Source organism: Caloenas nicobarica, chromosome 3, assembly GCF_036013445.1.
Source record: "Caloenas nicobarica isolate bCalNic1 chromosome 3, bCalNic1.hap1, whole genome shotgun sequence".
In the NCBI taxonomy this organism is placed as follows: Eukaryota; Metazoa; Chordata; class Aves; order Columbiformes; family Columbidae; genus Caloenas; species Caloenas nicobarica.
The window spans coordinates 56,210,453-56,237,326 of NC_088247.1; the positions used below are offsets into that span (position 1 = coordinate 56,210,453).

Here is a 26,874-nt window from a genome sequence, read left to right on the forward strand (position 1 = left end):
CACCAATATTTACTTGCTTATAAATTATATACGGGTACTGCTGGGTAGCGCACGCGGCGTGCACTACAAAGCACACACAAGACATAAATTAAAAAGGGGATGAGAAGATGAACGCAGCGCTAATAAACTAAGAGTGCCCGCAGCCCCGCTCGCCCCCAGCACTGCGGGGCGGCGCAGGGGTCCCCGCCACACGCCCCCCACCGGCGGCGGCGCCTCCCGCCGAGGAGGGCTGGCTCCTCCCGCCGGCCCCGCCGCGGCTGCTGGGCCCGCCCGGCGGCGCATGCGGCGCGGGAGGCGGGGGAATGGCCGGACATGGCGCTGGCGGCCGCCACGCTCCGGCGGTACCTGCTGCTGCTGGCGCAGGAGCACCTCGAGTTCCGCCTGCCGGTGAGCGCCCCGCGGGGCCGGCGCCAGGACTGGGGTTGGGGCCGGGACGGGGGCGGGGGGTGTGCGGGAGGCGGCCGGGCCCCGGCGGGGCCTCGTTGCTGCCCGCCCCGGGCGGCGCGGGGAGAGCCGGCGGGCCCCGCCCGGAGCCGCGTCGGTGGGCGCTCTGCGCTGCCCCTCGCAGCGGGCGCGGCCTTCCGCTCTGCCCCGGGCGACGTGGGGAGGTGGCGCTGGGGCAGCACCTGCCTTGCTGCTCTCAGGAGCCTTTGGGGCCAGGAGAGGTTGCCAGTCAAGTACCTGGGGCTCCAGATAAGAAATGGGAACTCTGATTAAAAAAAAAAAAAAAAAAAAAGAGTCTATTAAAATCTCTCTAAGGTCCTGTTTTGGTGACTCTTTAAGCTGCGTAGCCGCTCCCAGCCGTGTGATGTGGGTGTGATGTGGGTGTGTATGCGGCCCGTGCTGTGCTGGCGACACGAGAGACCCTCTGCCCCCCGCGTTCATGGAGCTGCGCAAGGCAGGAGGGTGTGGGTATCGTCATCTTCAGGAAGATGGCTTGAGGAGCGGCCCACAGGGCTGCTCTGAAGCCCCAGGGCCTGCACACATGCTGGGATCAGACATCTCCAAGGCCTTGGCCGTTGTCTTTGCCATCAGCCTCCCTCCTCGGTGTCGCACCGGTGGGTCGGAGGACCGCTGGGTTTTGGCTTGTAATGCTGAGTGTTTACTCAGCCCGATGCGGGATCAGGGAGAGCAGACCCGCTTTGCAGGGGGATCGCAGCCGGTCGGGTGTGGGAGCCAGCGAGTCCTGCCTCTGCAAGTGCCATCAGCTTGTCACGGACAGGTTTATGCCAGTTGGTTGCGAAATTTGGGGTGCAGAGTTTGTTCCCTGACACTAAATCTTACCAATTGCTATTCACAGAAGTCATTTTAAAAAAAAATAATTGTAACTTATCTGAAGCTCCCTGGTATTTTCAGGCCCTGGTGTTTTTCATGGGTCCTTGGTAAACGCCTGATTTAGCACACACTCAATTTCCATGTTTATAAGAAAACCCTCTTGTTCATAAATTTAACTTTTGATGACTCACAGAGTTACTATACACTGTAGAAATTTTGATACCTTTGCTGCTCTTCTGGGCACCATTTTGAAGAGCCAGTAATATGAGATCCAGGATAATATCTTCTTGTTTAAAATAGTGCTGAAACGCAGAGTTATTTTTTTAGAATCAGTAGGTCATCATTACACGTTTTACAGTATTTATTGTGTATCGCATCATTTATTTTCCTTGTTTTCATTAAGACTTTCTTCGCATTATTTTTTGCTATCTACTTTGTGGGAACTGGAACGTGATTTTATTTATTTATGATCAAACCAATTTTTCTTTAGGCAAGGTCATCAGATTAAGTAAAAAAAAAAAAAAAGACACAATCTGTATGTAACACGGAAAGTTGTTCTTTTTTCACCAAGGCTGTAGTTGCACCTGGTTGATTCGGCTGCTGAAGGAAGCAGTTCCATTGCCCTTCTCTTGTACTCTGGTGACTGCTCAGCCGTGTGTTTGGCTTTGTAATGAGCTGCGTTAGGGATCTGATTTGTCTGAGAACAAAATAAGCGAGGACAGATTTTTTTTTTTTCAGCCAAATCAGCTGCCCAGTCTCCATCTCTGCCACACCTGCATATGGGATACAAGAGGACAGCTTTTCTTCTGGTGGTAGTGCTGGGTCACAACAGCTGAAGGTGTTTTGGAAGTCCACACTTGTTAAGTGTCTGTAGAATAAAGTTCTGTGTTTCATATTTCTCAGTTGTTAAGAATCTTCGTAGTCAGGGGTCTCTCTTTGGTTAGGTCATATATTGAGGGGTAACATCACGTATCCTGTTTTCCAGCACTGGGTGTCTCTAATGGACAGACTGCTGCATGTCAAATGTTTTCTTATCAGTATCTTCAGGATCTTCAAGATCTGTTCCAGTTCTTCACCGTCTTTACTCTTTGAAGTTCTTCCCAGCCTCTCATCCTGAGCACTGCTGTGATCTGAACCCGGTGTGCTCATCTCATCTGTAGCAAACATTCAAAAAAGGTTATTACCTTCCTTTATCACAGCAACCTTTAGCATGTGTGGAGGTCGGGATCTCATTTCTCTCTGAGTCTTTCCTCACGGGTCATGTTTTCTCTGCTTCTCATTCCTGTCACTTTCCTATAGGTAGTATTACCAGTAGTGTGTGGAGATGCCACCAATTCATGTGTAAAATCTCAGATGCTTTTGCTGTCCCAGGACCATACAATGAAATTTATGCATAAACTTTTATTCTCTTGGAGCAAACCTGCTGTTTTTTCCAATGTTTTTTATGTCCTTTCTACGCAAATGGAAAGATGGGAATGAGTGGGCTAAAGGCCCCCTAAAGCCATGTGCTAGTGTTATGTAGGGGTTTTCTTTTCCTCCTTTTTTTGAGATACTTTATGGTAGTATTTTTATTTACTCACTTAGCTCAAATATAAGCCAATATAAAAATTCGCTTCCGTATTCTTTTGCCAGTAACGTTCAGAGGCTGCAGTGTGTCAGTTCTAGCAAAGAGGCTGCACCAGAAACATCCTCAATGTTTACCTCTCATTTCAGTTCAAAAGCCTTTTTAGTGGTGTGTTTATTTGTTTATTTTATTATTACATACCAGCTTGTTTCTTGGAGATGTGCTGTTTTGCGTGCTCAGTTTATGGTCCTTCATTTAGTTTACTCTGGAAAAGACACCTACTGAAGAAAAGTGTTGAGATACCTGTAAAGCAGAGAGGTAACAGAAGAGATTGATGCTCAGTGCTGGGCCTGGCCCTGGGTTAGAGTGGTACTAACGAGACATTGCTTTTATGTCAGTTAGAAAAATACGTTAAGAATAGATAGAATAATATTGCAAGAGGAATATTGTTGTGAGAGTGTAGGATTGAACAGTAAAGATTTTGATGAAAGAGAAAATGCAAACTGGTGCCATGCGGTTACTTAAGTTTGCCGAACTTGATCTTCTTGTGTGGTATACTGTGCAACTTTTCATAAACAAACCATAGCTCGTTCCTTTGCAACTGAACTCTGAGAAGGGTAATCAGCAGATTTTTATAGCAGGAGAGTTATTTTTTTTCAGTTCATGAGCAGTACATACAAGCTGAATTTATTTATGAACCTCTGCCCTATCCATACAACTACTCTAGGAGTGTTTCACTGTCAATTCCCACAGTAAGTTAGTAATAAACACCATTCTTTCTTCTGTTGCTGTCTCTAACATTTTGTTCATAATCCCCATGGACGTCACCATCTGCATTAGAATTTATGGTATGCTGCTTTTCCTTTTTTTTTTTTTTTCTTTTCTTTCTTTAAGACATTACTTAATGCTCATAAAGCCTGAGCTTTTTATTTCCACTTTAGGAAATAACATCTTTGCTCTCACTTTGTGGTGGACAATTCAGCAGCGAGCAGGAAATTCGTGTAAATGTAAGTAAGGACCAAATATTTTAGTTGAGTGGATGTATGGTATACAAGGATGTTCTGTATAGTTTTTTATTACATGTGGGTAGCTGAATAAATTTTGAAGTTTCTTAGGAAAATAAAGTATCTTCCAAAAATGACTAGTTCTCAGTTTTAGTAAGGACTCAGTTGAGTAAAAGACGCACAGAAGGCACCTCGGGATGTCTTCATTTAACAGTGTGAAAATAAATAGTGCCATCTGCTGGGAGGCTCTTTTCTGTTCAGAATAGCTGCACCACAAAAACATTCAGCAGCAGTTTGAATTTGGTGTTTCCCTCGCAATCAATGAGGAAGCGTATCCAGGAGAGTGAAGCTGGATGAATCTGGTCTCTGTGCTTCAGTCAGAGAACATCACTGAGTTTTAGTTACTGGTTGTTTGTAATGAAGTATTAATATTCTTTAGAGCATGTGTAATCTAGAGGAGCATAAACAAACAAATTATATTCTACCAAGTCAAAGATGTGGTGGGAAAATGAAATACGTAATAAAATTTCTTAGACATTCAAGCAGAGTATTCATTTAACCTCAAATGAAACGTTTTATCCTCACATGCTCTCTACAGTTAAGAGATTTTTTTAATTTATTTTTTTTGTCTTCAGCATGCATGTTCTGTTTTTATCGAACAGAACTGTTGAATTGTGTAATTTGTGTGACATTCTCCAGCTAGGCATTTACATCACTTATCTTCTCTTTATTTCAGTCTCCATTTTTGATTCTCAATATTCCTTCAGAAGAGATGGCAAGGGGACTAATGAAACGGACAGTATGTGCAAAGTAAGAGGTGAAAAATTCTATAAATTATAATGTAGGCTGTGGAAAATTTTCTGCTATATTGTGTCAAATACTAATTTTGTACGGAGTTTTGAAACAGTCTCTGATTACCTCTTGAATTGAGGAGGTGTTACTGGAGCCTGTAGGACTGATTATGTAGCATGTCAGTCCTCTTTGCTTTGTGTACAATCAATGCAGCAGCTTGAAATGATATCTTTCACTGCAGAGCCAGTACTTGTCTTGTAGTGTCACCGACATTTTCGTTGACTTGAATAATGTTTAATTAGTGGATTGTTCTAAAACTTGTATGTAATTAAAAGATAAAACCAGTGATAGGTAAAAACCGAAAATGAAGTTTGGAAGATAAAGGTGGTGATTCCTCGTGTCACCCTCCTAGTGCTGGTATCTGAGCCCTCAGCCCAGACCACGGCAGCAGAGATCCTTCTAGAAAATTCAAGAACACAGGAATGTGCCACAGAGTGATTGTTCCAGATGCTTTTGGTCCTTTTTAGAGGTGTCTGAATAAGTTGCTTTCCAATGCAGCCTGAGAGGTGGTTCAGGACGAGAAGCAGCAGAGCCGTGGTATGGCTCTCTGGCCACACTAAATTTGGGTTATCTGTGCTGTCCTGTTCAGGGCTAGTTGGGCACCTCTGCAAAGTGTTGCATAGTCTCTGTTGAGTGCTTGTTGTGTCAGATACTCAGTTTTACCTACAGTGACTTGGGCTGTCCCTGCCTAAAGAAACCCCAGGTATACAAAACTGTCGTTAGGACAGTATGTTTCCGATGGGAATAAACTGTACTGCACTTTGAAAAGCAGCCTTAGGCAACTAGGCAAGTAAAACATGACAAAACAGCTTGCAGATGTTCCATACACCATCCTCTTTCAACTAATGTATGCTTATTTTATGTAGAAAGCATCACTGGCCCATGAAGACCAAGAAGAAATTCTTGGTCTACTACTGGTTGTGGTGACATGTTAGTTTTAGAGTAAGATTGCTGAAGCATCTCCGATGCACTACTAATGAAAGTTAAAAGCTCTGAAGTGTACATTTATCAAAATAAAATCTCCCCAGCATTTTTTTTTCCCAATACGTATGTAAATGTTAAAGTGGGACTGAAGGTGTTACAAAAGTTTCTCCAACAGTTGAATAAAATCTGAAGATGGATGTTCAGTTCTCTAGTACAGCCTATGCTGTCAGCATTTTCATTGCTCTGTCTGTAAATAATAGTTTAAATTCTCACAGTAGTTGCATCAGGTGCTTTTGGAAAAAAAAATAGGCACTGTGAAAAATGTACTTTTTTCAGGGTAAATGCAGGTTAGAAATGTAGGTTTAAATAGTTTATTCAGGATAGGAATACTTTAACAAAATAGCTTACCACTGGACCTTGGTATCTGCTACTGTCCCTTAGTAAAACGTGGTTCTTATTTTTGAAGTGAGCTAAACCTTTGAACATTTTGAGGATTTTCCTGCAGGAGTCATCTTTGAAAAGGTACTAGTGGCCCTGCTAATTCTTAGAGACTGTGTTTATGGTGTGTTGGAAGTGCACATGAGTGTCTGACAGTATATGCAGTGGCACTGGGATTCCTGTACTAAAAGAATTATTCCCTTTGATATGGAAAGGGCATTTGTTTGGTATATTTGAAGGCTGGGGAAAAGGTCTATGATGTGCTGTTGTGCCTTCATTACAGTAGCATCAGTTCTCTCATCTTCCAAGGCAGTGCTTTTCTTAAAGCCGGCCGTATGGAAACAGACAAAAAAAAAGTGTAAGAAGACAGCATAGTGTTTAAACATCTGAAAATGTCAGACATCATGACCATATCTTAAAATGAGACAGAACTTCTGATGATGTCACTGTACATAGGATGTTACAGTTCCACAATTTGTTTTACTCCAGGGTAGCGTAGCACTTTGAAAGTCTGTTCTTGACCTTTATCAGCCTTTGCTTACCCCACCAAATTGGTAGGTACAAATGAGTTTTGTCTCATTTGCTAGTATCACTGTATGCCACAAAAAGGTCTGGTGGTATCTGAGGGTATTAAGACTGAAATGTACCTTTTAGTATATGTTAGCAAACAAAAAAGCATCACAGAAATATCAACTTAGGATTAAAAATAAGTGTGTCCCTGTTAAGAAAAAACTTAAGCGCGTGCTAAGAGTTAAATAATGTGCTTCAATACTCAGTGAAGCAAAATCTAAGTACATGGACCAACAAGGTTAAAAGGAGTATCTGTAAGGCATTTTCTTACCCCTCGTATGGCTGCAGTCTAAAAAACTTTTTAATTTCAGGTCTATATTTGAACTGTGGGGTCATGGAAGATCTGCAGGGGAGCTCTATGCGTCTTTGAAGAATTGTCCAATGGACAAGATGGTACGCTTGTAAAGAACCTGGATCATATGGTTCCTTAATCATACTGAATAGCACTGCAGCTGCACTAATGAAAGTGTCTTTGCCTTTTTTTTTTTAGCTTCCATATCTACAGTCAGACTCTACTTACAAAGTACATATTCATACATTTAATAAAACACTGACGCAAGCGCAGAAAATAAAAAAGATAGATGTAAGTAGATGTTTAAAAAATCTTTGACATTTAATGTATTCATGTTATTCTTATTGCAGGCTCTCAGTGTATTTAAGTTTGGATTTATTGAAGATCTTAAAGCAGTTCTTAGTTTGTCTTATCAGCCCTACATGAGACCTTTGTGTCTTTGCTTGATCTCAGTATTAGGCATTTATTGTTGCAGAATGTGAAACAACTGACTTGAGGTGCAAGCTGTGGATTGCGTGCTGCTTTCTTGTTCTCTCCTTATGCTCTTGTCTCCACTTGTGCCTTCCTCCTGACTATATCGGTATTTTAATTAGACTGTTAATTTTTGCTCTTCCACATTCCATTTTGGCAGCTATTTATCCTGTTTACTTCATTTAAAGACACTAGAATTATCTGTATTAATAGTAGCTACTCTTTCCTGTTTGTTCAGTTTTTGTGTACATGAAACTGCTGCACATCACTGAAATTTTAAATCCCATTGTTCATCATCGGTGTTGTTTTTATAACTTGAAGTTTGCATAATTAATATGCACCGTTCATTTCCTCTAAATTTGGGTTCTGTTCAGTTAATAAAAAATATCATGGTTCCTAATTTCTAATCCTTAATCATTTGAGCTACCTTTATTCAGTAGAAGGGCATTTCAGAAATCCAGAGAAAACTGAGAATGTACTTTCAGTACTAGTCTGTCATTTCTCACAAGTGGAATTGTGGTTTGTTTTCTGGTGTGGTGGTGACGTTTGGTTTTGTTTTGTTTTTTGTAGGGTGTGTATCTCAAAAATTTGACCCTGGTTTATTTGTGGGTGTTCGGTTTGGTTTTTTACTCTGTTTTTCTTTATTGTATAGGCCCTTGAATTTCTGCCATTCAAAGGAAAAGTAAATTTAAAGAATCCAGAACACGTCTTCTGGATTTTGGAAGATTATGGTATGGACCCTAATAATGTTCCAGAAGAGCCCTTTCATCTGTATTTTGGTAGATGGGTGCGTGCGTGCTCTTACTTCAGTTCTTATGAGCTTGTATTTTCAGGATCATTTTCTTCAATTTAAATGTAAAAAAAATTGTCTTGAGTTTTAAGGGAAGCAGACAATATAATTATGGCTGAATCCGTCACTGCATGATACACTGATGCAAGTCTTGAAAGTCCTTATTGTGACTAGGAAAAAACAGATTAATTGAGCAATTTGGAGGTGGAAAAAATTGAAGTCGTATCTGGGAACACACCTTATCTTGCCCTCTGAATATTCTCCGTGCCTGTGATTAATGTGAAAACACCGTGGGTTTGTAGCAGTACTGCAAACCATTGCAGCTGTTTTCCCATCTGTGCTGGATTCCTGAAGTGTTTAAAAATGAGTAAACCAACCTGAAAAAAATAGACAAATGTATTTTATTTACCTAGTAAGACTGATGTTGACCAGAGCTGGGAAATAGTGTTGGAAGAACTTTTGAATCTGTTTTCTTCCAGACTGCTTTGGTTCTCTTCAACATATTTTGGAAGTCTGATGTACAAATGTTAGCATTTGGCCTTTGTTTATTTTCCAGTAAATTCTGATCTGTCAACGCTATCCTAAATTTAGATTTTGAGCGTGACAGAAAAGCCAGTGAAGGTGGAAATTCTGTGTGACCTTAAGCGTGTGCGTGTGTATGCGCGCAGATGTGTTAACATGCATTCCTACTCATCATTTTGAAATTCTTTTAACTCTAAGTTAGCTCTGCCAGGAATTACTTTTCTGATACCTAGAATAATAGCAAAATTGCTTTCATGGTTATTTCTTCAGAAGAACTTTCCCTCTAAATCGCTCGTATATTTTTGATCTCTGTCTTGAAGAATTTATCTAGGTGTTGAACTAAGGTATTTGCTGCTTGGAAAGAAGTTTGTCATCTTTGCAGGTGGCAGAAAGCAAGGTGATGTGTCATGAAATGAAGAGTTACCTGTGTATTGGATGGTGTCATTTCAGCAAGTCCATTAGCCTGTCTTCTTATATCTTGTTTCTAAGACCTGACAGTGATTTTAAATGTTTCAGCAGATTGCAGATGGCCAAAGAGAACTTATCGAGTCCTACAGCGTAAAAAAGAGACACTTTATTGGAAATACGAGCATGGATGCTTGCTTGTCTTTCATTATGGCAAACCATGGGAGAGTAAAACCCAATGATGTTGTATATGATCCATTTGTTGGAACAGGTATGTATTTTTATTTCTGCTGATGGGAAGAACTGGGAGATTGTGTTTACTCTTTGCACCACACTTCTACCTGGCACAGTGCCTTCTGGTGTCAAATGATATTTGACATGATACCGAAAGCAAAATGGTTATCATAAAATGAATGTTTTGTTAACTAGAAAGGGATTTTGGGGGAAAGAGACCAACTTCAGAAGGTGTGAACAGTTTATTTTACACTTCTGACAAATCTGTCTTCACTATATTATTTTATGTAACATGACTTAAACACCAGTTCGTGGCGTCACGGGCTGCTTAAGATCCAGAGTGACTAAGAACTGGAATTTGGCTAGAGCACTCTCTGCAGCCACTTCCAGAATGTTACAGGGGCAGCATTTTGGGAGGTGGCTGTTTAGTGCTGAGGGCTCCTCTGGGCGTATAAGCCTAGCAATAATTAAGGCATAGCATTCAGTAGCCATCACTTCCTGGTACCATCACCTCTTGTCTTCAGGACAGTATTGTTCAGACCACATATTCGCCCCCAGCTGAACTTATTCTTAGTTATGCCAGGAGGGGGAGCTTTTATTCCACATATTACTGTATCTAGCATAGAAGTACTTTTTACTTAAGTGAAACTCAGGTGTTTTGTAGGTAAAATAGAAGATCTATGGTGTCAGGTTGTGCCATTTAATCATACTGTGTTAAGCTACCTATAGTAGTTTTTTTGAAAGGCATAACAAAGACTGTGTTTCTGACCTGGGTTTTGCTAAACTTTTATCAAGAAGACCACGTGTGAGATGCATACAATTAAAAATACATTAATGAGAGGATGAAGATAATTCACTGTAGAGAAGTTAGGGAGAGAGAAAACAACACTTCAGGGTAATGAGGAGGATATATTCTTATTGGCATGGGGCTTCTCTGTGCCATGGAAAACAGACCAGGGATATAATATTTTCAGAAACACAAGGCTTCGGTGAACTGTATAGGCATTTTTTCGTTTTTTGTCTTAAATTTTGCTTCATATACCACCTGTTTTGTTTTTTTTTTTTTTTTTTTGCATGCATAATAATGTCTTAAGAAATTTCCTCTTCCTCCTTGTGCTCGTGTTCCTTTCAGGTGCGTAGTACTCTGAAAAGTTGGGAGAATTCCTCTACTTCATCTCTAAGCAGTTTGTTTCAGTGTCTATGGTTTTGTATCTTTTTACAAAAATCTGCTAAATCTAAATCACAAGAAATTCTCTGAAAGCATTCAATCTCTCAGGAGTGAAAATTGAAGAAAAAGAAGGAAGGGTAAAGTTAGAGGAAAAAATCACATTGAAGTGGCGAAGATATAGAAATTCAAGATAAATATTAAGTTGTGTTTCAGTTCAAAAGGTAATATATACAAAATTCTCCACAAATTTCCCAACGATTTTAATTGCATTTTTTGTGGCATTGTTGCACAAGACATCTGTAATATACAGGTTTGAGATTAAAGGTACATAGAGACAGTGGAGAGGTACTGGGTGGCATGGCATATGTCAGTGAAGTGTATTTATGATTAAACAACTAAACAGGTGTCAACAGGTGTTTTTTGGTGCTGAGGGGTGGCACAGGGCAGGGCAGCCACCTGAGATGCTCCTCTCCATGCCACTGGTGAATGGGAGAACTGGTGTCACCTGCACAGTCACTGGTGTCACCCTCAGAGCCAGCTTGCGCGTGGTTCCCTGTGCTGTTCAACTCTTTGTCCTGAAGCCAACATCTCCTTCATTTTAGCAGGACTGTTTGCATCCACAAGCAGTTGACGTCAGTAGTGTGGGGTTCACAGCCATATTCTCAGTCACTGTTCTGTTTTAAACCATTCTGTTAGCTACATACCTCCTCATTCACAACTCGACAACACAGCGCTTTGGTAATCTTTTGCTGTCCATCCTTTGTTTCACATGGAAGCTGTTAAAGAGATAATGTCTTTTGCTCTTTTCTGACAGCTATTCAACCATTGCACAGTTTCAAGAGGAAATCACACATGCTTTTTTGGTAGGTTTTTTTTTTAATTAGGAAAGTACATCACAATAGTAGCGATTAAAAAAATTAGTTTTATTGCCTGATGAGTATGCTAATAAATGTACTGACAAAGTAGGTGATATGCACAGATGCATATTTTCTCTATAGCTTTCACGGTGCAGAACAATTACAGAAACTTTTTTGAGATTGCGGTTTACATTGGAGATATTTACATTTAACAGGTTCTTGACCATTGCTTCTTACTCAAGGAATGGCCACATTATACAACAGCTTTGATTTTTAGACACAGTTGAGGAGACTGACTTTGAGAATAGACGCAGTAGAACTGCTTTTCACTTGGACACGATTTTTCAGATTATTTGCCAACAATTTGAAGTTCTGCCACTTGCGAAGTAGAATTAGTTTTGGTTCATGTAATGATTAAGGGATCTTATTGCCTTGAAATATAGAAAACCATAAACAAACTCAAAAGAATAGTCTCTGGAGATAAGGAGTGACATAGGGCATAGCAAGATAAGGAAGATCAGATATAGCAGACAGGGACTTAGTGTTATCTCTGATTATAGCTGTTTAGTGATTCTAACCGGTTGGTAGTTTTGATTCTTTTTTTTTCCTCTTTCTTTTCTTTTCTTGGGTCTAGCTTTGGGTCTAGTGTGCTACTGGTGTAAACTCCTGAAGCTCCTGAGCAAAAAATCCTAACACAGATAACATTTATAACAGCAGTTTATACTTTTCCCCTTTTTCTCCCCGTTATAGGTGGCCTTCTAATCTCCTCAGCACACTTTGGTGCATATGTGTGTGGTACTGATATAGATTACAATACAATCCATGGATTAGGTATGTTACATATTTCTACGCCACTGAAATCTTACTCTCTGGAATTTAAGAATACTGATGGTAGTGAATGATACTTTGTGGATTTTAAAGCAACATTGATCTTCACAGGATTTATTTGGTCATGCTTATTTTTATTGACCAGTTTACATGTGTCCTAGATAAGCTATTCTCTTATTTTTTTTTTGCGTGGGAAATATTTAATAAAAGGAGTAATGCAAACCATAACAAAGTTCCGAATAGTAATTTCAACAGCTCTGCACTTTCTTAGCCTGTGATGTAGAAAGATTCTTGTAACCTAACACAGGAAGTCTAATCCCATTCTTAATTCTCTGAAAAACCGCAGTGCAAATTGTATCTGACTTATTGGACAGCATTATGACTGATGGTTAGTGCAAATGTCTTACACCCCAGCATTTTTATAAAATGTTCTGTGTCACCCTATGCAGATGGTGCAGCAGACCTGTTCTCATGTATTTTCATTATTCCTTCCTACTTGTGAAGTTTACTTCAAATACTTGTGACAATGAATAGAATAAGGCAGGAGATAAACTTTGGTTTTGTATGTGACATTTAAGTATTTTCTTTTAAAATAAGTGGTAGAGTATATGAAAGCTTTTCTTATAAAATAGTTTGAGTATGCTTTTTTTTCTGTTCCATGTCCCAATCCCCAGGCAAGGCAAGCAGAAAGAACCAGAAATGGAGAGGGCCAGATGAAAATATCAGAGCTAATCTCCGACAGTATGGTTTAGAGAAATATTACCTTGATGCACTAGTTTCTGATTCTTCAAGACCAATATGGCGAAAAGGGACACTATTTGATGCAATCATTACAGATCGTAAGTTTGTTAGTGCTTTTGGTTTCCTAATAACAATGACTAAAGGGTTATTGATTTAATGTCTTGATGAGTGCTGAGAACTGCAGTTTCCATATCACAAATATGACCATTGAGAGCAGCACTGCGACAGTTGGATCTGTATTTCACACCTCTGCATTTATTTTGATAGTTATGAGTGTGTAATAAAGCTGGCAATAATACTTTCTTCCATGGAGAGAGTATTATGTTTGTCAGTAGACATCAGTATGGCTGAAGATCATCCTCTGAAGAAGTCTTACTCAGTAAAGGCAAAAATTTGTTGATGCGTGGAGACTTGTCAGAATGGTCCATGTTGCTGTTGGGACTTGATCTGCAACACACCAAGTCTGCCGTGCAGCTCTGATGGACTTCTGGAGACTTAAATCTTAAGTGCTTATTGAAATGCTTCCAAAGGGAAATTTTAATGCATTTCTGATACATTTAACTACTAGAAGTACTAGTGGTGAAAGAATCATCTGCTTTTTTAGAAATCTATTTACTTAACACCATATGTCATGCGTGAGAGGAAGTAGAGGCTAAGAGAATAGAAAGACCTTGATACAGCCATTTCTGATCTCTAGTGCTGGCTCTTACAATGAGACATTCATATTAATTAAGAATAGGGAGTGTGACTTTTCTTTGTGGGTTTCCTGCTAATTTTTATTTGGCCTGATTGGCAATAAGACAATGTAGAATATTAATACGACTTAGAACTGAGTTTGCAAATTATGTCACAACTTCTGCATTTATAGAATAGTGATACTGGTGCTTCCATGATGCCGAAACAAGTTTCACAAAAACAAATGTGTTGAACATGAAATAGATATGTTACGCTATTAGAAATGTGCAAAAATGTATGAGAAAAATCTATTTATGGCTCTTCTTGTGTGTGTGAGAATTACCGTTTGTGTAATACGTTGGCAAGAAATTCCAATATACACAATTTCATTTTGAAAAAGGTTAGCAAAGTGCTATAGGGGAGGTGTTTGTGTCTGTCAGACAAAAGAGGATGGGATTATTTGTTACATGTTAGGAATGTAAGGAATATCTTTTAATGAACAAAATAGAAAAGCGTTATCTTTTGTAGTGTAGCAAACATCTAGGCAGCTAGAAGTATCTTACAGCTGAAGGGCTTTCTTTGAAACAGTTTTAAAGTAACCTTTTGGAGCAAGAAACTTTTAATAGATCATGAAGAAATTACCCTTACTGACTTTTACTTCGTAAAAGCTTTTTTTAAACTTTGTATAAACCACAGTTTGGGCACTGTTGTGTATGTATAATTGTTATTTGGGCAAAGGATGAGGTTCTTATCTCTGCATTATGCATTTACTTTTTTTAGCACCCTATGGTATCAGAGAAGCTACTCGCAGAACAGGTTCACCAAAGGAAACAGTTAAGTCATCTGAAAAAAGGTAGGTGGACTGTCTTGTCTGTTGTAGAACATAAATATCTTAATGGAAAGCCAGTCACAGTTTTAGAATCTTTATTACTTCTTGGTTGGCTCTCAGTAGTTAAAAAGTGATAGCAATAGTAATCAAAGAAGAAAATCCCTTTTTGATTCCTCTTGCGAAACTAGTATGTCACTTCCTGATATCCTCTTGGTTTTGTTCTGCCTACTTATCATTTGCATGTGTTCAGATTTCAAATCCTATTTCTCGTCTCTGTGAGCCACCATTACGTTGTTTCCTGTTCTCAGAAAGTTCAGTTCCTGCAAGCTGCAAACTCAGTCTAAAATGGAATACCTCTATTTTACCATAACCTTCTCTCTTGAATTTCTACTGCTCCTTTCTCTTCAGAGACAACATATGGCTTCTCTACTGCCTGGCCTTCCTTGTCATCTGCCCCGTACTCTAAATTGCCCTTAAGAAAGATGCTGTGCAAAATAACTGTTCCCAAGATGCTTGTGATTCTTCAACTTCCACAAGTACTAAAGATGATAGTCTAAAGAGCCTGCAGGGGAATTTGGGAAGTTATATTCCTTGTAGTAGAAGTTGCACTACAGGATTGTCCTGGGTCATTTTGTAGATCTCAGATCCCCGTGCTATTTTGTGGGGTTGCGCATGGTTCTGTGGTGTGTGGTGGTGGTTTTTTTCTGTTGGTTGGTTGGTTGAGGTTTTTTTGTGGGTGTTTTTTGGTTTTTTTTTAAGTTAAAATGCAGATGTTACCTGTGCTTTTACATTTACACTTGGAATTTTTTGTTTAGCACAGAAAATCATATCTTCGTTTCATCCAATTATCACCTAAGTGACATCTTTTTTGACCTGTTGAAGTTTGCAGCAGAATATCTGGTGATGGGAGGAAGATTAGTTTACTGGCTGCCGATATACAGGCCTGAGTACGTATTCTTGATTTCTGGTATGTAGCTTGTCAGAACGGATGTTGCATTCTCACTGTGCTTTCCTTTGGTACAGCTGGAACTTCCGTAGTAGTAGCATTTAAGAGTAATGCTCAGACTTCATATTGTAAAACTTCATATGAGGGAAGGCAGATTTTGAAATAAAGTTTTTGGATGGAGATAATTCCTGTCTATTATCAAAAAGAAAAAAGCCTTCACATGCCTTTGCAAATGCATGTCCAGTGCATTGAGGTTTAGGCTTAGAAAATTAGAATTGCAAGGTGCAGATAGATTTCTAAGACAGCAGTAGCAAGGCTCTTATTAATATATTTCTACTAGAGTAGTTGATGGAGGTGCATGACAAGGTCCTGTAAGAGAACAATATTGGCTCTTTGTGGTTTGGCATTGCTAATTTAGCCTTCTGAGAAATCAGAAGTGACTGAGAGATGGCAGTGAGAGGCAAGGAAGCGCAGGGGAGCGGCCCTGTTGGGGACCAGAGAGGCCAACAGAGACTGCAGGATGCTCCGCTGAGTAGTGAGGCCTGGGATTAGAACCGAGTTTCAGAAAAAAGACATCTTTTTGCATACCTTACTGCAAAATCTCTTAGGTAAGGTTTTGAGGGGGTCGTATGTGTGTGTTGGTTTTCAGGAAAACAAACAAACAATTTCATAGGAAACTGAGGAGCTGAGGTACGGTAGCTGTTTCTAGAGTATCTTGCAGATATATATAAGCTCTGAAGGCAGCTTCTACAATGTCGTATGTTTCTATGATATATAAAGTGGTTGTTGTCCCTGGTTTCACCATAGAAATGGTTTGTGACAGTCCCACATTTAATTATCACATGCTGTTTTGAAAATTTGGAAATCAAAAGGAATCATTTCTGTTACATGCTTCCCTAACAGAAAAGTGCACTTAGTAGCTTGCATTTTTTTTTAATGATAGAATTGGTATCTTAAACTTTTTTTTTTTCTTGTGAGACTATTCAGAGACAAAGCAATGAATGCCATTAACAGTATTATAGATAATTGTTCAAAATGTCAGTCTGTACATGCTTAACCCTGACAGACCGTGTGTGGTTGTGAATTCTTAAACTTCCATGTCAATAAACTCTGTTTGGAATTACTGACTTTATTCTGGTTGTCAAGATAGCAGAGATTTTTGTCTGCTCATTGAACGCTGATAAGAGCATGCTTCCTCAGTACAGCAGGATAAAGTGTTTAACTTTAGAGAACTAAGAACTGCACATTCTGGTTCTACTTCAATTGCTGTTTTGGGGAGCTCAGCTCTCTCAAGCTCTAGATGAGTTGCTTCTTAAAAAGAAAATTTGTACATACTACTATGAATTGACATGCAGTGAAGGCTAAGATACTGAAGTCACTATATTAGCACAGAATAGTAGTAATAGTCACTTTATTTTCAGCTGTAATGATGAACACAGGAACAAATATTAAAGCAAGTACACGGGGGGAAGATAAAATACTGTTTACTAATAGGTTGTGCTATCAAATATCCCTTGGCAACACCTGCCATCAGGTTCATGTGTTATTTGAGATACTTGTGCATTACCTTAAATAAGAAACCAAAACTGGATTAAAATGGATGTCTGTTGAAACCACTGGTACTATTGTTCTTATTTGATAATGCTCTGAGTTTTACCTGAAAGAATGTAGAAGTATATGCATTAATGCTAACAGACACAGCTTTTTAACAAAGTGATAATGATCTCGTCCTCTGCAAGATAGCATCTCACTCCAAATTTTACTGTTTCAATCTGACATTAAAATCATTGTTGAGTCTGAATTCTTTTAATTCCTTTGCAGGCAGGCTTTTATATGGTTATGAAGAGAAACTTTTAAGATGTGGTAGAGTGGTTGCCTTTGCAAGACAGAGAGGCAGTTTGGTGGTACTAGATGCAGCAAAAGTTTTGTGTAATAGAAAAAAACAGTTGAGAATTAATTTGATTCTCCTTTGTTAAAAGCATGTTCTGACTTGACCTAGCAGAGGTAATGACATGAGAAGTGGCTAAAAGGCTGTTTTGCGATCTGGGAGTTTTGGAACAATGCAAAGAGGCAGTACTGTTTGGGATTTTTCCTATTTACAGGTCTGTATTTGGCATTGTCTTGTTTAACAGCTCACTATTTAAGAAATGTCAGGATTTCCATCAGCACCTAGATGGATCCTGTGTTGAGTTGAGTTGTGTTTGATTTCTCTTGCTCCCAGAACAGTACATTTACTTTGTAAAGTGCATTCAGAAAGTTCACTTTACAGGAAAAATACAGAGCTCCTCCTTTGTATCTTTTAAGTTCAAGTGATGAGTGTGGAAGTTGTTTAGTTCTGTTTCTTAATGTCTGACTTCTGTTGACCCCCAAGCATTGGGGAATCATGAAAGCAAGCATTTTGTATGAAATCATACTCGCTGACAATATCAAATACCATTTTCTGTATTATGTTGTAGTAACTATTACAGGAAAGCTTATTACAAAAACTAAGACTAAATGGTTGATGTATATTTCAGTATAGAGGAAGAATGTCTGATCTCATATTTATCTTATCAGCTAGGTCAATACTACTTGCTCCTATGGTCCCATGCAAAGCTCTTAATTCCTTAAATTTCTCTTTCAGTATTTGGAGAAATAGAAGGATTGAAAGCAATCTAGAGTAAGGTATTTCTCTAGAAAATAGTGTGCTGAGGAGATGGGGGCATTTAAAACACTAACTGCTTGCTTCTACAGGCAGGATTTAATTGCAAGCCAGTGTTGCTACCATCTGATGTTAAAAGATAATGTTGTGGTTTGTTCGGGTTTTTTTTCTTCCCTTTAGAAAAGGTAATTACAACGTGGCGCATTTCTGACACCAAGCTCTGAGGTGTTGGAATGTCACTGTCTAATACGATCTGGTTTAACATAATTTGGAACTGAAGTGTAATGGTTTTCCTTTTAGGGAGACAAGAGTTAAGGCTCTTGTTCCTGCATCGTCATATATGTTGACTCTGGAATACATTTTTTAAATCACAGCTCTGATTGGATAAGTTATTACTCTTGGTTGGCTGAGATATTTTCCACTTGAAATTATACAGGCAGGCCTGTGTGCATACATTGACATCCTGTAAATACATGTAGAAAATGTATGGGAAGGTCACTTTACTGTGAAGTTCTAATTTATTCTACGCATTTTATGTCACAAGACGTTTGAAATGTAAAAACTCTGGAGCACCAATACCTGAATTTATTTCATCAGATTAAAATGCATAGCAGCTTTCTAGCATAAGCCATTTTGTGAAGAATCTCTATGAATTTTGTTTCAGATGCAAATCTTCCAGTTCATGAGCTTACAGCTCTATGAATGTTTATTTCTTCCAGATATACAGAAGACATCATTCCCCGTCACCCGTGCCTGAAACTTATTAGCAACTGTGAGCAGATGCTTTCCAGCCACACATCAAGGCGCCTGATAACCATGGAAAAGGTGAAAGAATTCAAGGTGAGCTTGAATTCTTGATTATATTGTGTAAAATAGTAGCTATTGCATTTCTGAAAAGTTTGTGCTATTCAACATTTGGTCCTTGTTTCTATCACAGTTGAGGTTTTTATTATGAGAGTTAGAGTTTTTGTAAAATTGCCACACGTTTCTTTAAAAGAAATTGGGTAGTGATTTAAGGGACCATTCTGGTTTTGGTCTTTTCTGTTTTCTCTCCTCAGTTTTTGATAAACTTTTCATCCTGAGCAAACCACTTAATAGTATGACAGCAATCTTTGAACTTGTGGTTACTTGTGAAAGTTGCATATGCTTTTCCTGGAAAACTGAACTCTGTGAATCCCGTCCACAGATATACCTAGATGCCTAAGTTCCCATTGATTCCAAAGTGTAATTTGGTGCCCAAGTAAACACTAAATGCCTTTGTGGGTCTTGCAGTACAGGTAAATCATATTAAATTCTGTTACTTCATTTTTAGAGTGGTACTTTTTTAGCTTTTGAGATACTATTGTAGCTGTGATGTAAGTACAGTGAAGCATGTTGAAGTTTTTTGTTTGTTTGTTTTGGGACACCCTAAGTGCTGCTCCTGGGGCACTGAGACCAGGGAATATTGCATTCAGGTCTCCTTTCCATTATTCCTGCTTCTCACACCTAATACTGTTAGAAGAGATGCCAAACAAAGGTGGAGCAAATTCTTAATGAAAACACAAGCAAGCAGGGAGCAAGTAGTTTTTAGTACATTCCTTGTCAGTTGGAAGAGCTACTTTAAATGGCAGGAGATACAGTCAGACTGCTGTGTCTGTGTGTTGCTTGCGCTAATAATCCAGCAGGGTTTCAGTGCTACGTTTGTAATGCTGATGATGACTTGACATCCTCAAACAACATCTGAAATTTTTTAAAACACTGTATGTGGAGCTTAGAGTCAGAGCTGCCAACTTCACCAGTAGCAAACCCAGAGGGTAAATTATGGAAGTTTCTGGCGTGTATGTCTAAGGGTGTTCATGGAGGTTTTCTGCAAGAGTTTTAATATTGCCAGTGCTGTAGGATAACATGTTCTGATTTAAAAAATATATCCACCTTTCTGTGAATAGACTTTCATCATTTGTTATTCATGTTCTGTGCATCACCTGTTCTTCAGTACATGCTTGGACAAGTTCATGTCTGGAAATGCTTAGCTCTGAGCACCTGATTCTGGTTGGCAGTCTTACTGCTTAGATAAAACTGTGCAGGTGCTTACACTTGGGGCTCCATATGTCTTCTGGATAATTTAACAATAGAAGAACCTGTGTACTGTTTCTGATGATGCAAAACTTGTCTAAATATCAAAATACATACTGACTCCTTAGGTAGTGCCTGCTTGGTTTAGGGTCTTGTTTGATATCTAAGTATTGAAGATTTCCCCATCCCAGTCTCTCTTACCTGGGACATGTCTTTTCCTGTCTTAATACCTTGAACAACCCTTGAATTGGCTATTTCTGACTTCCCAGATATGATGATAAAATTCGATAGTTGGAGCTTTGTCTGTTTTTCTTTTCCCCAAACGAAAGAGTGAATTTTTATGAATATACAACCATTTATGTTTTCAGACAGTTCCTGCCTGCTTTACCAAATGGGTTTGTAAGAGGCACTGACAAATGCCTTTTAATTCAGCTTAGCGTAGTACTTGCAAGTGGCTAAGAAGTTTTACAAATCATGTAGCATCGTTATGCAGTCCTTTGGTGTCCCCAGTGTTTGCCACTGATAATGAACTGCAGATTTCACAGCACATTCCATTTCACTATTAACAATCTCAGCTCTTAACTGGAGATGAATTCAGTCAGTTACTGAATGTGAAACTGGTGGTGCAGTTGCATTGTGCTTGTAACATAATGGACTCCAAAGTGAATGTAAAAGGCGAATGTGTTGAGTTGCTCTATTGATCTCTCATAATTAATCATAAGCATGAAGAACATAAAGGTTGGATTAAAAACATCACAAAAGGTGGTATATAACTCACTGTCTTGTAAGCATCCAGTCTGTTGTATTGAGGTTTATGATGAAATCGTGCTGACTGGAAAAGATTTCTGACTGAACGCAGTGTTGATACGAGCAGACTTTTTCAGCATGTTCACAATATGAGCAGAAGAGTTGTTTGGTTTTAAACATTTAAGGCCTTGTTTTTGGACAGTCATGGTGGTCATTAGGAACTCCCTTCTCCCCAGTCTTAAATTATAGTGATAATAATAAAAGTGAATGAAGGTAGTTGTTGTAGAGGGCAGCTAGCAGTAGCCAGCTAATGACTTCTAGTCTTCTAAACTCTGAAGGAAGAAGAATTAGAGAAGTGAAAAATTAGCGAAGTGAAGAACAGGAGTGTGCAACAGGGGAGGGAACAAAATAGAAGTGCTAGGAGGTGAGATCTTACTAGCCTGAGGTATTACTTCTTTCTGTGGACATTAATGTTCCTTTTTCTGATATTAAATGGATACGGATCTCCCCAGTATCTCTCTAAACCTGAAATAAAACTTTCTAATGGTTATCATAGTGGGCAGGGCTGTGTGGGAGTCTGCCCTCATTGAACTGTGGACACCAGTTCAGCTTTCCGAAGACTGCGGACTTTGATATGTGAGAACTGAAATACAGTGGTAGTGGAAGAATGAGCAGCTATTGGACAAGCAGTTTTGTGTTGTAACGTCTGTCAACTGTGATCTAGTAGGAGTCCAGTCTTCTGCCTTAGGTCAGAGGAGATTTGAATCAATTCTTCCAGCTTGAATCAAGTGAAAATGTACTTTGCATTGTGCCAGTTTATTTTTTAAAAGCTTTAAAAATACGTAAGATTAAAAGGTCTAAGTCTGTGCCACCCATATCTGAATTGTCATTATTTTGTTTAAATGTCAAATAAGTGGTTAATCAGTAGGAAAAATTGGAGTATGAAAACTTGAAGCACTATTACTACAAGGGGTCTTGGGAATCTGTATCTGGTGATCAACCCACTGTAGGGTTGTTTGGTGTTCCCTTTCTTTACCAACAGTATCTCCACCTTTGTGTTTTCTGAGGCTCGTTGATTTCTCCATGCTGAATTATTTCAGCTGTTGCCAAATTACTTGTTTTATTCCTCTGCTGGCTGCCTTACAGAAATACATAGTATCTCTTTGGCTGGTAAATGCTACCTGGTTCTGAAGTTTCTCATCAGGACTTCTTAAAAAAATATATCGGAGGAGAGATCTGTAATTGACAAGGGCTAAGAGAGACACCTAGAAATTATGTAGCAAGATGAAGGAGAAAACCTGACTGAAGGACAAACTTCGAGCATATGACTGTCCATGAAAGAACTGGAGCAGTGGGCATACAAATCCACCACGCTGAATGGGTCCAGCATTTCTACGTCACGTGGTCGCTCCAGAGTCGTTACTGGTGTAGAATTTTTCCTACTGGATTTAGCAGCATCTGTTCCTGGATATGAGCCTCTTGCCCCTGATTTGGAAATTGCTCAGTCTTGTTTATAGCTGTATAAAATTAGGACAAGTGGTTTCTATAGCTACTGTCCAGCACCAGATGTAGAGTGGTAGGAAGCTGTGATAAGGCTAGGAAGACTTTTTTTAAACAAAAACTGAATGTGGATAATTACCCTGAGGCTGAACTGAAGCCATGCTAGATTCATAAAAACCTTTAGAATATCACGTAATGCCAAGATTTAAAGAAAAACAAAGCTTGCTTGTTATCTTTAAGCTTCCTCCTCTTTCTTCCACCTCTTTCATTATTTATTGGAGATCTGTAACACCTTTTTTAGTGTTGTCTGTACAATAAGTAAGTATCGAGTTGAAAAACTCGAATTAGCTAAAGGCGGTTTGGTAGCACGCGCTTTGACCAGAGCTTTGTTGGTTTTCAGTTGTTACAGAAGTCATCGTAAAACATTTCAGAGCAGAAGTTTTATGTGATAACCATTGTTTGCAATTAGTCTGCTGTTTTGAGAATTTAAATTATTCAAAGTGAGAACCAAGGTGGTGATAAAGAATGACCAGGAATTAACAAACATCTTCAGTTCTGACTTTTACAAATAAAGGAAGAAGTCTTTGTCTTCTTGGTAGTGCTGGTAGACTGGGGAAAGAGCTGACTTAGTGCCAAGTAGGCTGATCATTGTTGCTCAGTCTTGGAAGTTATTTCTTGGGAAGTCTCATTGTTTTGTGTTGAATAATCAATTACAAACTTGATGCCTTGAGAAATACGTACAGTTGTTTTAAAGGAAATAAGTGAAAAAGCTACTCATCTCTAGATGCAGCTGTGTATCACAAGCAGTACTTCTTATTCCTCTTCCAGAGGAGGAAAGAGACTGTCTCCCTTAAAACACTGTGGTTCTATTCCATTCCCTGAATTTAAATTTTTTGTTCTGATATAAAGCAAGAGGAATGAAAAAACATCCATATTAACTGCATTGAACAGTTAATGCACTTGAGGGAGAGTTGACACCGCCACTGACACCCTCCATAAGAGATCTTCTCTTACTGAAAAACATTCCTGCTAAATATTTAGAGTGCATATTCTACCAATTTATGCTACTTGATATAGAGCTCAGCTGGGGATGTTTGACCGGCTTCCTTTCTGAAACGGGCTCGTGCCCAGGCAAATTGTAGTGCAAATAGTCACAACAAATTGTTTCATGAAGATGGTTTTTGACAACGTTTTATCTCTGTAGAGTTAAATGCAGCCTATCCCTAGGGTTCAGATTATACCCATTCAGCTCCCTGTGTAGATATAAATACCCTACGTTAATCAGTTCAGAAATCATTAGTTTCTGAAACCAAATTCCTTTTACTTTGATCAGTTCTCATGTTGCCCATAGAACTTTTGACTGGGAAGTGTCAAGTGAGTGACATCTCCAGGTAGTTCAGGGTTTCTTATTTTCCTTTCCCTTTTCAAGAAGCAATTCCCGATCTGTTATTTTTCTTTTAAAGCAGTTACCATCTTTCTTGGGCAGTCGTGTCTGTACAGTGGAGAGGTAGGGAACAGGAGCCCTTAAGCTGGAATTATTGTGATGTGAGCCAGGAGCTGCCTTTGTCAACTCTTCGAAGAATTCTGTCCCTGCCTGCAGATCTCCTGTCGTCCAGTGAGCGATGATTTGCACAGCTTTTGATGAGGCCTGGATTTACCAAGGGGATTCTACTGTGGAGTGATGCACCAAGCCCGTTTCCATTTGATGGATGCAGATGCTGCTCTTACAGCTGTGATTAACTTGAAGTTTGTTCTGTTACACATCACATCCTCTCTTTGCCCTAACCAGCTTGCGGGTAGAGGGGGGGTAGTTCCTTTCTTCCTTCCTCCCTTCGCCCTGAATCAGCATTTTGTTGCTTAAGGCATTAAGTTGAGTGGTGTACAGATGTATGACCTCTTGGAGGGTGTGAGGATTAATTTTTATGTTCAAATACGGTTGACCCATGTATCATTATCTTTCAGGGTCAAACATCCCATCCATTTCTCAAAACAAGCAAATTATGTAGAATTGTCATTAAAACACATCACAAAGTTATAAAAATATATTATATATTTTGGTCAAAGAAGGATTACTGAACTGCAAATTCAGGGGAAGAACAAGTGCTCTTTGCCTCAGAGTGACCCTGTATAAGAGACCTAGAGAAATGGGTGAAGGCTGGCCGTGAGAGGAGTGTGTCTTAAATCGTTCTTGTTTCCTGACTGCCAGTAGTTTGTGGTGTGTTGGTTGTTTTTGTGGTGTTTGTTGTTTGTTTTTTTTATTTTGTTTTGGTTTGCTTTTTTTCCTCCCCTGGACATGTTACAAGCCTGTTGATTATTGGCCTAAGAATAGTCTTAGACATGTCAGTCTCTCCCAGGTGACCAAAAGACAATAGATACACTGTGAGTGCAGTGGCTTTACTGAGGTTATTTTCTCCTGCTATTTTCCAGCATTGCAATATTTAAATAGAACTAATTGGCTGCTGCTGGTGTACGTGCTTTACATGTTAGATATCCACATGGCACTTAGCGTTTAGCAAGTTAGTTTAAGCCAGTGGCATGCTGCTGGTATCTGCTAGCATAGCAGCCGAGAGCTGCTTCTTAGGAATATCTCGTTGTGTCCAGAAGAGGGCACTTGTACATGCACATAAACATCTTGCTATGTTGAAAAACCTTTTGTTTCACTCCTTTAGAATGCATATTAGGATATCCAAAGCAAGATGAGGTGTTGATGTTGCTAGGTGAAAGCCTGGACAGGCTACAGAATAGCTGAAGGGGGAGATTGTCCACTACAGTTCAGTTCATCCTTGCATTGTAATGCTTCTGTAGTATGAAAATATTGATTTAAATCTACTTTTATGTTCCTGTGACTTATGCTAGAGCATTCAAGAGCAACCGCATTTTCAAATATGAACAAATAACCCTGAACTGAAACTAAGTAGTGAACCAATCTATGTTGCTGCACTGCTGAAAAAAGTGACAGTAATGAGGATACATTGAGAAAAAACATTTAGTGGAACAGAGCTTTAGTTCTGTTGTATGCTTGTTTTTATTTTTCTCTTTGCACAGTTCAGTTGTTCTATGTTAGGCTGTTTATCTCAGTTCTATCTTGATATTAAGTATTATAAGCTGATGTCAACTATAAGCATTACATGTGTTTTTAAAAAACTGATGGCACTCAGATTAAAGTAGGATGTATTGTGATTTACTGTGTCAATTTTAACTTTCAGAAGGACATGAATACTGCATAATAACCAAATCCTCTGATAGTGCTTCAGTACCTGTAGGAACTCAATTTAGTTATTTGTGTTCCTCTTCTGTTCATATCCACTTTCCACAGACCTCTGAGTGATTGAATTCTCCAGATGGTGTTTTTTCCAGAAACTAATCTTTATATTTTCCTTTATAAAAGTCTGTGTGGCATAGCACGTGCGCTCTCATTTATTCATGCAAGGATTGGATTCCAGTGGTGTTAGCGGAGATATTTCCAGTGAAGCAGCACTGTTAAAACTTCAGATGTCTGGTATTGACAACTTGAATCAGTTTTCTGTACAGAGCTGAATAACGAAAATCTGAATGAGTACATTAAAAAAACAACCAACCAAAACAAAAAACCCCACCCAACAAAAACTTGTATTTGATCAGTGTCAAATGAGAATCCACTGCATATGGATTTTCATTTCTGTTAAATGTTAAGACTTGGCAGTAGGCTGTATATGTTGTTGTTAGTCCTTATGGAAACCTTAGCATTCTATTTTTTTAATTCTGTAATCAATCTAATGACTTAAATGTTTGCCATTGAATTGTAAAAAGAGAAAAAAAAGCAAACAACCAAACCAAACAACTTTCCTCTTGCTTGTAATTGTCTGAAAAAGTCTTGGGGGAAAACCAGTGGTGATGCATGCTGAACATACTACTGTAAAACCTAATGCTTGCATTTTGATACCATGCAGGATCAAGATCAGAATTCTTACCAATTGGATGCTCAATATATGCCATACAGGGGACACAATTCATTCCGTGAGAAGTATTTCAGTGGTGTGACAAAGAGGATTGCCAAGGAAGAAAAAGACAATCAGAAGTAAAATATAATATAAACAGATTGAAAAATGAGGAAAGAATGAAGATCGTGTTTCTTTGTAAGGACATCTGGATATGAACATTCATTTGGATGCTTCAGAAAAATAAATACTGCTTTTAATTTTAAAACAAGATGAAAACCCACAACACAGGTTGAGAGCAGTTCTTTTTAATTAGCTTTGTTTATAGCAGATTTTATTGTACAAGTTTTTTGAGTCTTATTTAATTTATATTTGTACTTTCAAGTACTAATGATGATTGACTAAAACCATTATTGTTCTTTCACCATTAACGTTTACAAAAAAGTAGTAGTATTATTTGGCTTCTTAAACTGTGAACATCTGGCTGGTTTAGAAACACGTGGTGGTGATCAAGGATTGCTTATTAAGAAGATCATTTTCATTTGTTTTGTTTTTTTGTAAATGGCATACAATAAACCAGAAAAGATTGGTTTGAGTATTTTTTTTTTAAATTGTTGCATGCAATAATTGCT

The 26,874-nt window shown here is 38.9% G+C and overlaps 1 protein-coding gene across 5 annotated transcripts; it reads left to right on the forward strand.

Annotated features, from left to right (window-relative positions):
* Positions 1 to 294: 294 nt before the first annotated feature.
* Positions 295 to 26,813, forward strand: TRMT11 (tRNA methyltransferase 11 homolog). Of its 5 annotated transcripts, XR_010605965.1 has the most exons (14): positions 295 to 387; positions 3,781 to 3,846; positions 4,580 to 4,653; positions 6,939 to 7,020; positions 7,118 to 7,210; positions 8,043 to 8,177; positions 9,222 to 9,378; positions 12,117 to 12,197; positions 12,869 to 13,033; positions 14,391 to 14,463; positions 15,255 to 15,386; positions 18,746 to 18,866; positions 19,213 to 19,303; positions 26,255 to 26,322. XR_010605965.1 is itself a non-coding variant. In XM_065631808.1 (13 exons), exons 1-13 carry the CDS (start codon positions 313 to 315, stop codon positions 26,384 to 26,386), a joined length of 1,386 nt encoding a protein of 461 aa, XP_065487880.1. In that variant the 5' UTR covers positions 295 to 312; the 3' UTR covers positions 26,387 to 26,813. The 5 variants fall into 5 exon arrangements, 4 of the variants coding, with proteins under 4 accessions (XP_065487880.1, XP_065487883.1, XP_065487882.1 ...); XM_065631808.1 differs by lacking the exon at positions 19,213 to 19,303 and having other exon boundaries at positions 26,255 to 26,813; XM_065631810.1 differs by lacking the exons at positions 295 to 387; positions 19,213 to 19,303 and adding an exon at positions 2,312 to 2,451 and having other exon boundaries at positions 26,255 to 26,813.
* The last annotated feature ends 61 nt before the right edge of the window (positions 26,814 to 26,874 follow it).